The 17,128-nt window shown below is 31.3% G+C and overlaps 2 protein-coding genes across 2 annotated transcripts; both read left to right on the top strand.

The window, feature by feature from the left end:
* The first annotated feature begins 2,389 nt into the window (after nt 1–2,389).
* LOC127107726 (gamma-interferon-responsive lysosomal thiol protein) lies at nt 2,390–4,501 on the top strand. Its single transcript, XM_051045051.1, has 5 exons — nt 2,390–2,823; nt 3,357–3,422; nt 3,503–3,640; nt 4,029–4,121; nt 4,237–4,501. Exons 1-5 carry the CDS (start codon nt 2,503–2,505, stop codon nt 4,426–4,428), a joined length of 810 nt encoding a protein of 269 aa, XP_050901008.1. The 5' UTR covers nt 2,390–2,502; the 3' UTR covers nt 4,429–4,501.
* A 6,477-nt stretch (nt 4,502–10,978) lies between these two features.
* On the top strand, nt 10,979–12,375 carry LOC127107725 (gamma-interferon-responsive lysosomal thiol protein). Its single transcript, XM_051045050.1, has 5 exons — nt 10,979–11,326; nt 11,430–11,495; nt 11,717–11,857; nt 11,938–12,030; nt 12,146–12,375. The coding sequence occupies exons 1-5, from the start codon at nt 11,051–11,053 to the stop codon at nt 12,221–12,223; spliced, it is 654 nt and encodes a 217-aa protein (XP_050901007.1). The 5' UTR covers nt 10,979–11,050; the 3' UTR covers nt 12,224–12,375.
* Nucleotides 12,376–17,128: the final 4,753 nt, after the last annotated feature.

Here is a 17,128-nt window from a genome sequence, read left to right as displayed (position 1 = left end):
CATTTCCCATACCTTCTGCATTAAGATATTTGTCATCAGCACATCTGATCTTTGTTCTTTTTTCAGAGTCAAAGTCAACCAGCCATTTCTTGTTTCCAGTAAGATGATTTGAACAGCCAGTGTCCATATACCACCAGTCTATCAGATCCATATTATCAGATTCAGAGGCCATCAATAGCACAGATTCATCATCAGAACTTCTGGCTATATTTGCTTCTTCTGATTTTCTCTCCTTGTTTGACCAACAGTCTCTAGCAAAGTGACCAAACTTCTTACAACAGTAACATTGGATCTTCTTCTTGTCATACTTCTCTTTTCCCTTCTGAGCATTCTTTTGTCTATCAGAGGTTGAGCTTTCTGACTTCTGACCACCATCAGATCTTCTCCTGGCTTCTGACTGCTTCTGATATCTCCTATCAGAAGTTGCTTTCAGAGCCTGCTGCTCTACTTCTCTTTCAGAAGTTCTCTCAGTCAAACGCAACTCTTGCGCTTCTAGACTGCTCTGCAGCTCTTCAATTCTCATGGTGCTCAGATCTTTGGAATGTTCTATTGCTACCACAATGTAATCAAATTGAGAGGTAAGGGATCTCAATACCTTCTCCATGATTGTTTCTTCAGAAAGAGTTTCTCCACACGCTTTCATCTCATTAGTGATCAGAATCACTCTGGAGATGTATTCAGAAACTTTCTCATTATTCTTCATGTTGAGATTCTCATATTGCTTTCTCAAGGACTGAAGCTTCACCTTCTTCACTGATGCGTCACCCCCATAACATCTAACCAGTGTGTCCCACGCAGCCTTTGCTGTCGTTGAATCTGCAATCTTCTCAAACACATTTACATCAACATATTGATGAATGAAGAACAATGCTTTCTGATCCTTCTTCCTTACTTCCTTCTGCGCCTTTTTCTGTTCATCCGTCGCATCTGCTGCTACCGGAGCATAACCATCAGTGACAAGATCTAGAACATCTTGAGCACCGAACAGTACACGCATTTAGATCATCCAACGATTCCAGTTTTTACCGTCAAATACTGGAAGTTTGGTGTTCATGTTGCCGTTTCCGTTCATCTTTCTACCTTACACAGTACACTCAGATTTCTCACACAGTGTTTCCCAACCCACAGAATTAAAATTCTGATCAGATTTTGTTCAAGATTCAACACGAATCTAAGAATCAAAATCAAACACACAAGACCTCACGTTCACTCGTGTTTCCCGTGTTTCCCAATGAATCCGAACCGGAGCTCTGATACCAATTGTTGGTGCAAAGGTAGAATAAATGATGAATGGAAATATTCTATTAAGAGAATGACGGCTACAAAACATGATACAAGTTACAATGATTGTCACCCTATTTATAAGCTAAAACTAGGGTTACTATAATAGGATAAAATACTAAAATACCCTCTAACAAACTTAGGGGCTAAGAAAATAGTACAACTAATAAATATGAATTACTTCTAATAGTAGAATGGTCTAATAGATGTGCCACATTGTAACCCAAACATAATGAATTAGACGAACAAACACTAGAGAACACCATAGGTTTGATGAAAGTCTATATCAAGTGGCTCAAGAAAAAAGTTGAACTAATCAAGAAAAACTAAAAGCATCATAATGAATTACATTAGGAGAATGACATACATGACAATGCTACCAACCAGAGTTAGAGAGTGATGCATAAATTGACCTTTTTTTTGTTGCTATTCATAGACTATCTTTTAACTTCTTCATATACCCTTTCGACAGTGAGACATCATATTCTGAAAACCTCAACCTGAATGCGACGTTACACACACTAGTAGCAAGTCTAAAACCAAACCTGTTTTTTGTTTCACTAGCACGCGAACCATCTAAAATCTTAGATGAGCTAAAAAAAAGATATGAGGAGGATTCATAGTTGTGGAAAAGATTGTCACAATAAAATAAGGGGCTAGGGGCTTAACGATGAAAGAAATGACAAAAGAAAAGATATAGTATAAATTATAGTAATATAAAAGAAAAAGAAACTAATCATTTTACTAAAATATTTCTACCACGTAGAGTGTATTCATTCTTAACATTAATAAAAAGTTTTACCAAAAAGAAATACAAAATAAAATATACTTGATTGATAGTGATTCATAAGAGTGTTAATTAAATTATACAATTAAAAAGGTTAATTAAAACTTTATTAAAAATTGAAATGATTAATAATTTTGAGATTATTATTTTATTATCATTATAATTATTATCAATTGGTCACATATACTTTTTTATATATTTGTTTGACATAAGTTAGTTGGATTATTCATTGTCATATACTACATACTAGTAGATGTGAGTATTAAATGGTTTCCACTACACCAAATTAAATTGACACATTTTGTAGCACATGATTGGGGCAATGAAAGAGATATATACCTTCCTTGCACAACTTATGAACCACACATATATAGTAACCCAACCCATTTCATCTCATTCTTCTTTCTTCTTCCATTTTCCACACCCGAAAGAAAATGAAAATGCCATCTTTTCTAGATTCTTTACCTCAACGTTCATTCTTCTTTTGTTTCCTCCTTCTTCCACTTTTGCTTTTACTCTTGCTCTTAGTCCCACCTTCATCTTCTTCTTCTTCAACTTTATCTTCATCCTCTTCAAGTTCCTCTAATAAAGTAACCATGTCAATCTACTATGAAAGTTTGTGTCCTTATTGTGCTGATTTCATAGTGAATCATCTTGTGAAACTCTTCCAAACAAATCTCATCTCCATTGTTAACCTTAGATTGATCCCTTGGGGGAATGCTTGGATTGCACCTGATGGCACTTTTGATTGTCAGGTATATATATCTTTCCATTTTTCATATTCTTCACATCATTTTCAATTTTATATATTCATTCATGAATCTATCATAGTTTTAAAAAACCATCTATTATCGCAATAACAACTTGGGGTTAATTCAAACTGCGACGACTGTTCGATCGGAATATACACCTAAAAATTGTTTTTTTTATAGATACTTGTATAAAACTTTTTCTGAGGCAGATGTTGAAGTAGTAATAGTTATGTGTCATTATTATGGATCAGAGAAATATAGTGAAAATAAATTATTGCATCTATGTTGAATGTTGACCAGTTGATTTATTATCTGCCCAACTGTATTTTTCATCGACCCAACAAAAATATTTAGCTGAGTTTTAAGATAAAAAGTTGTGATAGGTTGGTTACTTTATTGGTGTGGTTTGTTTCGAGAAATTGAATTCAGGCACATTTAATAATGTTTTCTAATTACCACTTTCTTTTATTTTTGTGTAATATAATTGTTTTCACTCTAATTTTTTGTTTTCATGTTTTTTTTATAAACAATTGCAGCATGGAAATGATGAATGCTTTCTAAACACGATCGAGGCCTGCACCATTAAAATATATCCTGATGCGGTACAGTTCCTATTAATCAATTATTATTATTATTTATTATAAAAAAATAAAATGTTTAATAGAAGAAATATATGATGCAGGGACAGCATTTCAGATTTATACACTGTTTGGAGCGTCTGACTTTAGAGAATCGTCATAAGGAATGGTTTAATTGCTTCCAAATGACAGGCTTGACCACAATGCCTATTGATTGCTACAAAAATGGCAATGGAAAATCTGTTAGTCTTTTCTTAATTAAATATTGAATTGCTTATTTCGAGTTTGAATTTTGAATCGAGCTATTAAAGATGAAAATCGAGTCGTCCAATCTTTGTTCAATAGTAATATATAAGGGTGGTAAAATAGGACCAGTCTGCTGGACATGCCAGTTTTGCTCTCACTTTAGTACGGGGCGGGTCAAGGATTTAGACCCTCATCCTCTAATGTGTCTGTCCCGCCCGTCCCGTTTTTTTCGCGGGTTTTTGCGGACACGTGTATTTACATAAATTTTTGCATTTTTAGACTTAAAGAGTACAATGCATTTTTAGACACGTGTATTTACTTTAGGACAGACATGCCCGACTGCAACCCCTAGTAATATACTAATATTTATGTCTAATAAAACAGATTGAACAAAAGTTTGCTAAGGAAACAGCTGACCTCAATCCTCCTCATAATTTTGTTCCATGGGTGGTTATCAACAACCAAGCACTCAAAGAGGTTTGTTACTATTAAACATCTAAAAGTTCATCATTAAAATTATAATATTCTATCAATCTAATTGTTCCCAATTAGTTCCTTAATTAACCTCTTATACCTTTTGTTTTGTTTATAGGACTACTTAAATTTTGTGGCATATATTTGCAAGGCATACAAGGGAAATTTGAAACCAGATGCTTGTGGATCAGTTTCAACAAAAACTTATTATGATTCAGATGCAAAAATCAACTCTTCTCATCATGTTTGTTATATAGATGAAGCCAAAAATCTCACCTTACTAGGTACTAGTCACCAAATTAAGGTGTAAATTCCTATGACAAATGAAGTTGGAATGCATTTTTGATAATTTTCATGTGGAAATGCAAATGATTATGATAGAACTTGTTGATTTGTTTTTTCATTTAACTCAAGTTTAAATAATACGAAGGGTTTTTTTTAATAAACTGGAAGGTCTTCAACTATTTTAAAATAGATTCTTAAATTTAAAAAAATTATAATTGAATTTTTAAATTTATAGAATAATATTTAGTCAACTTTCTGAACTAAAAAGATTTTAATTGAATCTACAAAATTTTAAATAATTTAAAATTAATTCGAGGGATTGATCTCAAGTTCAAATCTCGGATGTGTCAATAATTTTACTATTTTAAGCTCTATGCTAATAAACAATAAGATTGGTCTTTAGATTAAAAGATTAATTGGTCATGTGACTGAATATTGATTAATTTGTAATCAAATACCTGAACTAAGTTTTTAAAAATAATTTGTAATTAATCTAAGGGATTGATTTCAAGTTCAAATCTCATAGGTGTCGATAGTTTCTCTATTAAGGCCGTGTATATAAAATTTTATTTTCCTTTTTTTTATAAAAAGAACGTAATGACATGTGTATGTATAGAAAGCTCCATAATACTTATATTAGAATACACTAGTTTATGAGATATAGCCACTTTGTGTATATGCACTATAGTATTCATAGTCCAAATGTACATAAAATATTCGGTTAGAGTTTTAGCCTAACGAATTTCTTCTTCTACTATTTGGTTGTCTTCTTCAACGAAGATCCCTTGTATATTCTTCAATGTTAACATGGTAATAGAGTTTCACAAGCTCTAGTAGTCATTGTTCTTATATTCATCGATCTCTTTAATCGAATTTTCTTTCTTTCTTTTTCTAGCTTTCTAGGTCAATGACTTTAAGTTTCATTGATTACTCTATAAATTCTAAAATTTGTATTATATTCATCAGAATGAGAATCCAACACTAGTTCTTGTTTCTCCATTTCTTGATGATAGGAACTATCACATATGGGATCGATCGATGCACATAACATTGATTTTCAAGAACAAAGAAAAAATCATAGATGAAACCCTGACCAAACCTTTAATCTCTTATCCCCTTTATGCTTCATGGATTCAGTGTAATACTACAGTTCTGGCTTGGATTCATCGTTTAATTTCTGAATCCATCGCAAAATCGATTCTATAGATTGATAGCGCTACTTCCGTTTGGAAAATTTTGCAGATTTGTTTCTCTCACAGTGATATCTTATGCATATTCGATATTCAAGAGGATCTTTACAAACTCCGCTAAGGTGCTTTGGATGTTTCTAATTACTTCACTCAATTGAAAGTTTTGTGGGAAAAATTGGAAAGTTATCGTCCTCTTATTGCTTGTTCTTGTGCAATCCCTTGATCTTGTCGTGCGATTTATTATGTTCAAAAATATCATGAGCAGGGCTATGTAATTCATTTTCTCAAGGGATTGAATGAGCAGTTTACACACTCCAAATTTCAGATTATGATGATGAGTCCCCTACCGGATATTGACAAAGCTTTCTCTCTTATGATTCAACAAGAACGTGAAATGAACAACTCTGTAGTTGTTGTGAATCCATCTACTGAGGATACTGTTGCATTCCAAGTACAAACTCAATCAGGAAATTAATGGTAAATTTGGAAGCAATTCCTTTAGAGGAAAGACTCAAGGTTCTAATGTGCAAGAGGTCACAATCGAGTATGTACTCATTATGGTAGAACAAACCACACTATTGAAACCTGTTTTCTCAAACATGGTTTCTCTTCAGGCTTCAAGGGCAAAAGCAAGGTTCAAAATGCTTCAGTTCAACCTTCATCCAATGCTTCAGTTAATGCGGCTCTGACTTTATTTTTCATGGTTCAAATACATCTCCAACTGGATTTACTCAAGAGCAGTATAACAACCTCTTAACACTGCTCCAACAATCGAAACTTAACCTTCAAGCCAACTCCATTTCCTCTTCACCTTTTTTTCATGCATTCCCACTCTTCTAGTCCTAATGGTAAGAACCTTCACCTTTGTACTTTAGATACCGGTGCAATTGAAGATATTTCTTTTTACAAACCATCTTTTATTTCTTATAAATCTATGATCATGTCAATTTGTCTAATGGTTGTCAAATTACTACTTCTATGTATGGTAGTGTGCATATTTTGCCATCTTTAACTCTTCATAATGTCCTTCACATCCCAAGTTTTCATGTTAATTTGATCTCTATTGTTAAACTGGTTAGCACCAACAATTGCTTTATTCATTTCAATGCTGATACATGTAACATTATGCAGAATCATTCCAAGGAAATGATTGGTACAACTAACTTGCAAAGAGGGTTGTATGTTCTTGATTCTATATAACACTCTTCTATTTACAATTCTACTGTCAATAATTCTCGTAATATTTGGCATTCAAGACTAGGGCATATCTCTAGTATAGACATGTAAACTATTTCAAAATTGTTTCCTTTCATTCCATATATGAATAATGACGTACCTTGTGATTCTTGTCATTTTGGTAAACAAAGAAACCTACCATTTCCTCGTAGCATTACTCAATCTTGTGCTTCTTTTGACATATTACATGCTGACTTACGAGGCCCTTTCTCCACTATATCCATGTTAGGACACAAATACTTTTTAACCTTACTTGATGATTATAGTCGATATACTTGGGTTATATTTCTTAAAACAAAGGATCAAACCAAAAACAACATTATCCAATTTGTAGCCTATATAAAAAACCAATTTAATACATCTCTTAAATGGCTTAGGATAGATAGTGGCACATAGTTTATTGCTTTATCTGATTCCTTAGGTCTAAAAGTGTTATCCATCAAAGATCTTGTGTTAAGACACCCCAACAAAATGGGGTGGTTGGGAGGAAACATCAGCGCATCCTTAATGTTGCTAAAATCTTGTACTTTCACTCTAACATACCTAAACATGTGGAACTTTTGTGTCCAACATGCCATCCATCTCATCAATAGGTTGCCCGCTCCACTGTTAAAGTCCAAATCCCCTTATGAGCTACTTTTCAAACAACCACCATCTTTAATCCACTTGAACGTGTTTGGTTGTCTAAGCTTTGACACATCTTTACATGCTCATAGGACAAAATTTGATCCTATATCCCGCAATTCTATATTCATTGGTTACCAAGATAGCCCAGAAGGATATATATTGTATGATTTATATATGTTTCTATATGGACGATATTGTTTTCACAGATGATTCTATGGCTGAAATTCATTTTGTCAAACACCTTATGCATCAACAATTCAAGATTAAAGATCTTGGGAAGTTAAGGTTCTTTTTGGGTTTCGAAATAGCTCACTCCAAATCAGGTATTTTCTTAAACCAGAGAAATTATACCCTTGAGCTCTTAGAAGATAATGGTTTTCTTGCATCCAAATCTTCATCTGTTTCATTTGATCCAAATATTAAGCTTTTAGTTCATGAAGGTTAACCCTTAGATGATCCATCTAGTTATCGAAGATTAATTGTCAGGTTAATTTACTTGACAAATTTTCAACCAAATATATCATATGTTGTACAACACTTTAATCAACATGTCTCTCACCCTATTCTACCTCACTATCAAGTTGCATCACAAATCCTTAGATTTCTCAAATCTGCTCATGCAAAGGTTTAATATTTTCAGCTTCTAGTGCCTTGAAAATATATGTTTTTGCTGATTATGATTAAGCAAGGTGTCCTGATACTATAATGTATGTTACTGGTTTTTGTGTTATTCTTGCTTCCTCTCTTCTTTATTGGAAATCTAAGAAACAACACATTGTGTCTAGATCATCGACTAAAACCGAGTATCGTGCCTTATCATCACTTACATGTGAACTGTAGTGGCTATAATACCTGTTTCGTGAATTTATGGTTAACTTCTCCCAGCCTGCCTTTGTTTTCTACGACAACAAATCAATTATCTATCTTGCTCATAACCCCACCTTTTACGAAGAAAAAAAATATTGAACTAGATTGTCATGTCATCTATGAGAAACTTCAATGTAAACTCATTCATTTACTTCTTGTTTCTACTCATGTGCAATTGACTTACTTGTTTAGCAAGCCACCTCATTCTGCTGCTTTATATATACTCAATAATGTAATGACATGTGTATGAATAGGAAGTTCCATAATACTTATACTAGGATACATTAGTTTATGAGATATAGCCACTTTATATATACTCAATAATGTAATGACATGTGTATGTATAGGAAGCTCCATAATACTTATACTATGATACATTAGTTTATGAGATATAGCCATATTATATATATATATATATATATATATATATATATATATATATATATATATATATATATATATATATATATATTTCAATGTAATAGAAAATATTCAATTAGAATTTCTGCATAACAAACTTCTTCTTCTACTATGTGCACTGTTAATCTTCTTCAAATGAAGATCTCTCTTATATTCTTCAATGTTAATATAAAGTTCAAAAAGAAAAGATTACATAAAAATCATTTTATATGTAGAGACTTCAATACAATCCACTTATAAAAGAAAAAAATAATTATATTCTGACTTTAATTGAGTCATCACTTGTAAACTAATAACAATCCCTAGATCAATCAATCATATGATTGAATAACAATTTTTTAAAAGAAAATTAATTTAAAAATACAATTATAAACTATTTAAAGACATGTAACATTTTTTATTTATTTTTTACATCTTAGGAGCAAATTTAAATCGGCAATACTTATATTTCTATTGTCAAATACTTTAATTACCAAAAATAAATATGAATCGTACTAACACTTCTATCAACATGTGAGTTATGATATTAAACTTTGAAACAAAAATAAATAATAATTAAATAAAATTACCAAAAATAAAAGAGAATCATATTATTCAACCATTGCAATAAATTTAACTACCGAAAAAATACAATCTTATATATAATTCCACTTGTAAATGAGAATTATAGACAAAAAGAAATAGTGAAGAAAAGAAGGAAAGTAGAAATAAAAAATGATAAATGACAAAAATAATATGAACACAAACCATGTGGTTAGTGAAATAAGACAAGAAGAGAAAAGGGAGAAACATGTGACATGATGAAGATAAAAAAAAAAGTATATAAAAACAAGAATTGCCATGAATATAATGTAAATTAAAACTTATAGTAAGTCTTAATTTACACGGCAATACCAAAAAAGAGAGCTCATAAGAATGAATAATAATATTGATAATGACTGAAATTGTTATATTATTATTAATGCATTTTTTCCCCACATACTCTCATTTTTATTTTAAAGTAAAAAACAAAAATAGAGTATATTTGGTAATTAGTATTATTAATTGCCAACTGCAAGGCAAACTAACACAAAACTATCCTACCTCAACTAATAATAAACAAATATTTTCTTCACGTTGTAATTTACTTTATTATTATAAGCAAAAATTCATTTATTCATTTCTTAAATGTTAAATATTAATGATCTCCATATATTAATAAGATTTAATAATTTTTTTTAAAAAATTAATTTGAAAATCAATTTTTTTAATAATATTTTAATAACATGAAAAAAAGATATTAAGATTTAATACATCTATACATGATCATATTGGTCCCTGATTGACAAAGAATCGTGTCTGTTCAATAAAAGTCCATGATAAAATAAGATGGAACAGATATAGGATATAGGATCGAGGCCTAAAATTTTATAATCTATCATCTCTTATGAAAAATTGAGAATGAGACGAGTATGTAAAGTCTAAAAATTATAAAAATAATGGTTAATATTTGTGTCTACAAAATTTCACATAAAAATAAGACGGATAATTATATTATAGAGTTTAGATACGTCAAAAAAACACGTGCAAAACGGATATGTCGTACGGATCTGATTCATTTTTCCATGTTATCTAACTTATCAATTATTTATTCAATTTAATATATCTCTTAAGAATCCCATATCGGACAATATATGATCTGAACATGTGTTTATAATTAGGGACAATACTCACTCTATTAACTGATTTTGTAGGATTGAGTTAGATCCAATCACATTTCTTAACATGGTATCAGAGTCTCGTTTAAAATCCAGTGGACCAGTCCTGGACGTTATTTTATAGGTTAAGCCTCAAATTTGATTATATTTTAAAATTTAAATATTAACGGACTATATTTTTAAATTTTAAAAATAAAATAACTAATATAGTAAACCAGAAAAAAAAAAGAGTTTTTTAATTCATACTTATATGTTTAATTCTTTTAATACAAATGGAAAAAAAAAACAGAAAATTATCTAATTTTTTTTTGCCAAAATGCAATATCAAAATACATTTTATAGACTTGATTGAGAAATTTCCGAAAATAGGATACGTGTGTTCCTCTCATCTCACACCTTCTCAAGTTTTTATTTTCTTTTTCTTGTTCAAAATGATTTACTTTTATTTTATATATATATATATATATATATATATATATATATATATATATATATATATATATATATATATATATATATATATATAAAGTTTCAAAAAGATATTCACATTTCACATCCTTACCACTAGTGACAATAAAAAGTCTCTCTACTTTTACAAGATTGAAAAAAAATGGTGTCTCCAAAACTATCAATAATATTAGTTCTTTTATTTTTCACCTATGAATCTCATTCTTCTTCTTCTTCTAGTTCACACATTCAACAATTTGATGATCACAAAGTTAATTTAACAATATACTATGAAAGTCTAAGCCAACCTAGTGCAACTTTCATTGTGAAGAATCTTGAAGAAATATTCAACAATGATCTCATTGACATGGTTAATCTCCAATTAATCCCTTGGGCTGATTCTCATGTTAATCCACTCAACAATTCTATATCATGCCAGGTTTAAATATCTCATTTCACTTTCCTTTTTTTAAAATAATTTCCAAAGTTTCAATTAATATAATAATTTTTTTATTTGTCTCTTCACATACATAATTTTGCAGAATGGGCCAGATGAATGTGAGCTCAATTCTTTAGAATCATGTGCCATTAATATTTGGCCTAATGTGGTAAGTATAAATATGCATTTTCTTATATGATAATAGTTATTTATAATTTTTTAGCAGATTATAGATTTGATGAATTAATGTAATAATTAATTTTTTTTTTAAAAGCACAAAAAATAAAATAAAAAGTGCTTATATTTTTTCCTAGTTCTATTCAATCTTAGATAAAAAGTGCTTATTTAAAAGTGCTTAATTATGTAAAAAGTGCTTATTTAATGATGCAGAATAAGCATTATGGTTTGATTTACTGCTTTGAATTTCTGGCAATTGAGGGAAAGAGCAAGACGTGGCAAAACTGTTTCCATGAATTGGGTTTGCCTTTGAAGCTTATTATGAATTGCTTTGATGGAGGAAATGGAACTGAGGTTTTACTTTTTATATTTATTTATTTTTATGGTTAATTTTTATGTGTAGAAATTAATATATAATTTAAATTTCTATGCAGCTTGGACAAAACTATATTAAGGAAACAGCAAAACTAAATCCACCTCTTTCTTTTGTGCCATGGGTGGTAGTGGATGATCAACCTATAGGAAAAGTTTGTCTTTTCTTCTCTATTATTATTTTTTAATTCAGACTCATATAATTAATTTAATTAACTTCTAGATTATTGACAAGATACTAATTAAGATTAATGTTTGTGTTAATTTCAGGATTATGCAAATTTTACATTCTATATTTGCAAGGCTTATAAAGGTGTTAATATTCCAGCAGTTTGCAATGTTAATTGAAAGAGAGTGAAATATAAATTAAAGTATTTTTTTTAGTCAAGAAAACAGTTACATTCACAATATATAGTAAAATAAGAGACAAAGCACCTATGTGTATGATTCCTATTGGAATACAAATACCAATCAATGCAAGTTATCAAATAATTATTCTATTTTTTCTTTTTATTCTATAGACCTGAAGAAATACAATATGGTATTAGGAAAAAATAATTATTTTACTATTTTGTTTTTGTAAATTTTTTCAAAGAAATGAGTTTAAAATTAGTGCACCGAAAGTTTGAAACAATATTACAAATACAATAAATCAAAATCTTTATATTTGTCATGTCATATCGATACTTTAAAAATAAAAACGTGATTTAGTAAAATATAATCGTCACAAGGTTGGACACATAAAAATGAATTATAGGTTTCTCAAAAGAGAATATTCAAGGGAAAGAGACAATAGTTGCACATGACGATGATGTCTACATTATTTATGATGATAATTTCATAAGCCTTGCATATAAAGATTCAACTTGGATTATCAATTCAGATGCCTCATACCAAGTTACTCCTAAGCACGATTTCTTCTCATTTTATACTGTTGGTGGTTTTTGAATAATTAAAATGGAAAATGAGAGAGTTTGTGATATTGTTGGTATTGGAGATATTTGGGTTGAAACTTATGTTGGATGCAAGTTTAAATTGAAGAATGTGAGGCATGTTCTTGATATTCGTCTCAAATTGATTTCGTTCAAAGCCTTGTAAATTCAAGGTTATCACATTTACTTTGATAATTGTGGCATATGTAAGTCACCAAAGGGTCACTAGTGGTAGTAAAAAAGTAAAGTCACACAACTCTTTACATGGTTCATGTAAAGCTATGCAAGGATGAAGTAAATGTTGTTGAAGACGCATAAAGTGATTTATGGCGTACATGCATTAGACACTTGAGTGAGAAATTGCTCAACATTCTTGCAAAGAAATTTTTTTTCCAGGTGAAAAGTACCTCTCTAAAACATGCACTCATTTTTTTTCAAGTAAGCAACATAGGGTTTTCTTTTATAATAATGATTCTCATAAAATACAAAATATTCTAGATTTAGTTCACACTAATGTTTGTATGATGAATGGTAAATTTTTAAATGGTGCATAATTTTTTTTTTTACTTTTATTAGTGACCACTCTAAAAAGTATGGACTTTTGTATTGAAATCTAAAGACAAGATACTCGGTATTTTCAAGCATTTTCATGCAAGTGTTGAAAGAAAAAAAGGAAGGAAACTGAATTGTATCAGAGCAGATAATGGTGATGAATATAGATGTCCATTTGAAGATTATTTCAAAGAGCATGGGATCAAGCTTGAGAAGATTTTTTTGATTGAGCTTGAGCTGAGAAGATCTACTAGAGATCGTCAAGTTTCTTAGAGATATCCTCCACATGAGTATCTGATGATCACTGATATTAAAGAGACATAATGCTCTATCAGAGGCTACTTCAAATGATGATAAATAATTTTTCTTAAGGCCATGCAAGAAGAAATTAAGTATATGCATGAGAATCACACATTTAAGTTGGTGAAATTGGCTAAAGGTAGAAGAACACTCAAGAATCAATGGATATACAAGATAAAGTATGAAAAGAATAAATCTCAACCAAGATACAAAGGAAGATTTATTGTGAATGGTTTTAATTAGAGAAAAGATATTTATTTTGAAGAAATTTTCTCACTTGTGGTGAAAATGACATTTATTCGAGTTATGTTATGTTAGGATTAGTAGCTAGCTTGAATATAGAGGCTGAACAACTTGATGTGAAGACTTCTTTCCTTCATAGTGATTTGGAGGAATATATATATATATATATATATATAAAAGGAGAAACCCGGGGGCTTCAAGTCAAAGGTAAAGAATAACTAGTTTGTAAATTGAAGAAAAACGTGTACGGTCTCAAGTATGCTCTACGACAATGGTACAATTTTTTTTATTCTTTCATGGAAAGAAATGATTATGGTAAAACTACTATTGATCATTGTGTGTTTTTGAAGAAATTATTCGATGGTGATTTTATTATTCTATTTTTATACGTTGATGGCATGTTTATTATTGACCATGACACTAAAAAAATTTAAAGTTTAAAAAAATACTTAAGAAAGTCCTTTTCAATGAAGGACTTGTGTCCCGCATAAAAAATTCTTGGCATGAGAATTTCATGTGAAAGAAAAAAAGGTAAATTATGGTTTTCTTAACACAATTAACTTGTGGTTTTCTCTATGTTCTGCAGGAACGATAAGGTGTCAGCCAGGCGTTGAGCCATAAGACAAGGATCTTGCATGCCTTTGTAGTAAGCAAATCACCAATCCTCAAATTCTTTAGTACAATGGAAAGAAAGCAAAAATTTGAGAGGGTTGAGAAATACAACCTTTTCTTGAAGAAGGTGGCACATTTCCCAAGCCACTCTTTATTTGGTTCCTCGATAGAAATTGAGATAGAATCAAATTTTGGAATAAGGGATTTGGGTAGGAATTGACTGAGACCAAATTGCCTAGCCACCAAGTTTGGTTGATAGATAGTCGCCCTTATACCTGATTTAGAAGAACAGAGTTTGGTCAACAAATGAGCAAGTTGGAAATACTCTAGCAAGATGTTGTGAATCTTTCTCTTTTTATTAGGTGAAGAATTTGGGAGTTGTTTATGAACCAAGCAGGTCCACAATTTCAACGGGAAAATGGCTCCATAGTCGAAACAAATGTTTTACAACTATATAACAGATAAAAATAGGTCTCAAAGGCTTTATAAAGGTCGCACAAGATCAATTTATCAAGGTAAATGTTCCTTTTTTTTGTTAAGTTGAATGGCGAAAGGCATAATTTTTTCGGCCACTTTAAGGGATTTAGAGCAAAAATATATATAGAGAGAGTCAATAGGTGAGGAAAGCTATGTATTCATGGTCTCCTACATTTTCAGTTAAAGCATAATGTTCTTCTAAGTATGTGTTATAAGCAAGGTTATTAAAAACGAACGCGGGTTTAGTCTTGGTGGTCCTAGAGGGATCAAAGAGTTCTCTAATTGGTCAAAGACCAACAATAGTTGCTATGTTGAAATGTGTTAGGATGATCATGCCGCATGGTAAGTGAATGATATTGGTGGTGGATTCCTAGAAGCACATAGCAGCCATGAGCATGTGAGATTTGTACCTAAGGTCAAATCTTGAGAGTTGTATCAGGTCCAAAATACCTTGATCTTTACATACACGTTTCTTCTTTGGTTGAATCCTATCTAGCCATTTGATATATGAAGTGTGGTTATCAGTTGAGAGAGATGAGTAAAACACACAGTTCTTCATAAATTTAAAATCAAAGGGTTCATGTAGGAATACTAAGGGTTTGCACAAATGGTGGCTTGGGAAGAAATGTGTAAAGACTTGGGGTTTCCTGATGTGCCTAGGAAGAGGACCCATAAAAGTTCAAGTGGTACCTGAAATGGAATAGGGAATCAGAACATGAGAATACCATAACTTCCTCTTCTCTTCGTCCATGGAAGGTTCTAGAACATAGGTACCATTATCTATGAAGATAATGTCAGGTATGTCACCAGAAAAATGGATATGTGGAGGAAGCTTGAAAACACAACTAGAAGCCATCTTTAGGTCTTGAAATCTTTTTTAGAAAAGGAGCGATTGAGAAACAAAAATAGGAAGTGCAAAGTTTTTCAAAGGGATGTCTAGGGTTTCCGAGAAGAAAATGGTGAAAGAAAGGGTAAGAGGATAAATAAGCCTATAAATAGTTTCTATACCCCAAAATTTGCCTTGTCTTTTACATTTTCGTCTGACTTTTAACCTTATTTCATCTGCATATTCATGACATACTCATTCATGTACAATTGCATTTCTTAGATAAATATCATTAATTCAGAGGTTGATGTTCATGGCACAATTGTTAGATAAGTTTCTCTTGATGGTGTTCTTAAGAATCAAGCCTATCGTATTTTGGTGCTACACTTAATCGTGGCATTAGATCTAATTATGAACTGCAAATGTGATTGACTAATCTTTTGTGGACTTGGTCATTTGGTACGGATTCAAGACGATGCTTTGCAATTTAGAGTCAAGTCAGAGAAATTAAGGTTCATTCCTTCAAATTCAAGTTTATCCAAGTATAAGTTCAAGTACTCAAACCAAGATCAGGAGGGATTTCTCTTAAAACACAGGACATTGCAAGAGGGCCTTTTCATTATAATTTTTTTTAACATTCCATTACAAAACGTTCAAGACCAAAATACATTATTTTACATCATTTAACCCACAGTTGACTCTTGGTCAACTATTGACTTTTTAGTCAAATGGTTGACCAAAGTCATTTGACCATCCTAAACACTACTTGTCTCATCCCTTCATGAGTCCTCCGTGTTTGAGCTTCCATGCCACGCCAAAGTGTTATTCATCCTACCACGTGCCAGACCTGCAAAAACATACCAAATCACATACACAATGAACCACAAAGGTCAAGACATTGCACATGAGCCAATACATCATACCATAGCAAAAAAACCAAATTCTCATGTTGGTAACCGATTATGCAAAATTGGGTAACCAGTTACACCTGCCTTTTCATCACTTCCAGTAGTCCAGAAACACATATTTTTGAGTGTGTAACTGGTTACGCAAAATCAGGTAACCGGTTGCACCTGCAATTTAGCAACTTCCAGTAGCCCAAAAACACACATTTTCGAGTGTGTAACCAATTACGCAAACTAGGTAACCGGTTACACCTGCTTTGAACAGCCAAAAAATCAGTCCATAACACATGTTTTTGTGTTGGTAACCTGTTACGCCATATCTGGTAACCGGTTTCACCTGCACCAGTAGCAGAAAATAAGTCAATTTCTAGCACTGCAGTGTCATTCAAACATGCCAAACCAGTTC

This window comes from Lathyrus oleraceus, chromosome 7 (genome assembly GCF_024323335.1).
Source record: "Lathyrus oleraceus cultivar Zhongwan6 chromosome 7, CAAS_Psat_ZW6_1.0, whole genome shotgun sequence".
Lineage (NCBI taxonomy): Eukaryota > Viridiplantae > Streptophyta > Magnoliopsida > Fabales > Fabaceae > Lathyrus > Lathyrus oleraceus.
This window is presented reverse-complemented; position numbering and strand designations above follow the sequence as displayed.

Coding starts and splice junctions, on each gene's coding strand:
- LOC127107726 (XM_051045051.1), top strand. CDS start 2,503: ATGAAAATGCCATCTTTTCTAGATTCTTTACCTCAACGTTCATTCTTC. Junction 2,824..3,356: donor ATGGCACTTTTGATTGTCAG/GTATATATATCT, acceptor AAACAATTGCAG/CATGGAAATGATGAATGCTT. Junction 4,122..4,236: donor ACAACCAAGCACTCAAAGAG/GTTTGTTACTAT, acceptor TTTTGTTTATAG/GACTACTTAAATTTTGTGGC.
- LOC127107725 (XM_051045050.1), top strand. CDS start 11,051: ATGGTGTCTCCAAAACTATCAATAATATTAGTTCTTTTATTTTTCACC. Junction 11,327..11,429: donor ACAATTCTATATCATGCCAG/GTTTAAATATCT, acceptor ATAATTTTGCAG/AATGGGCCAGATGAATGTGA. Junction 11,858..11,937: donor ATGGAGGAAATGGAACTGAG/GTTTTACTTTTT, acceptor ATTTCTATGCAG/CTTGGACAAAACTATATTAA.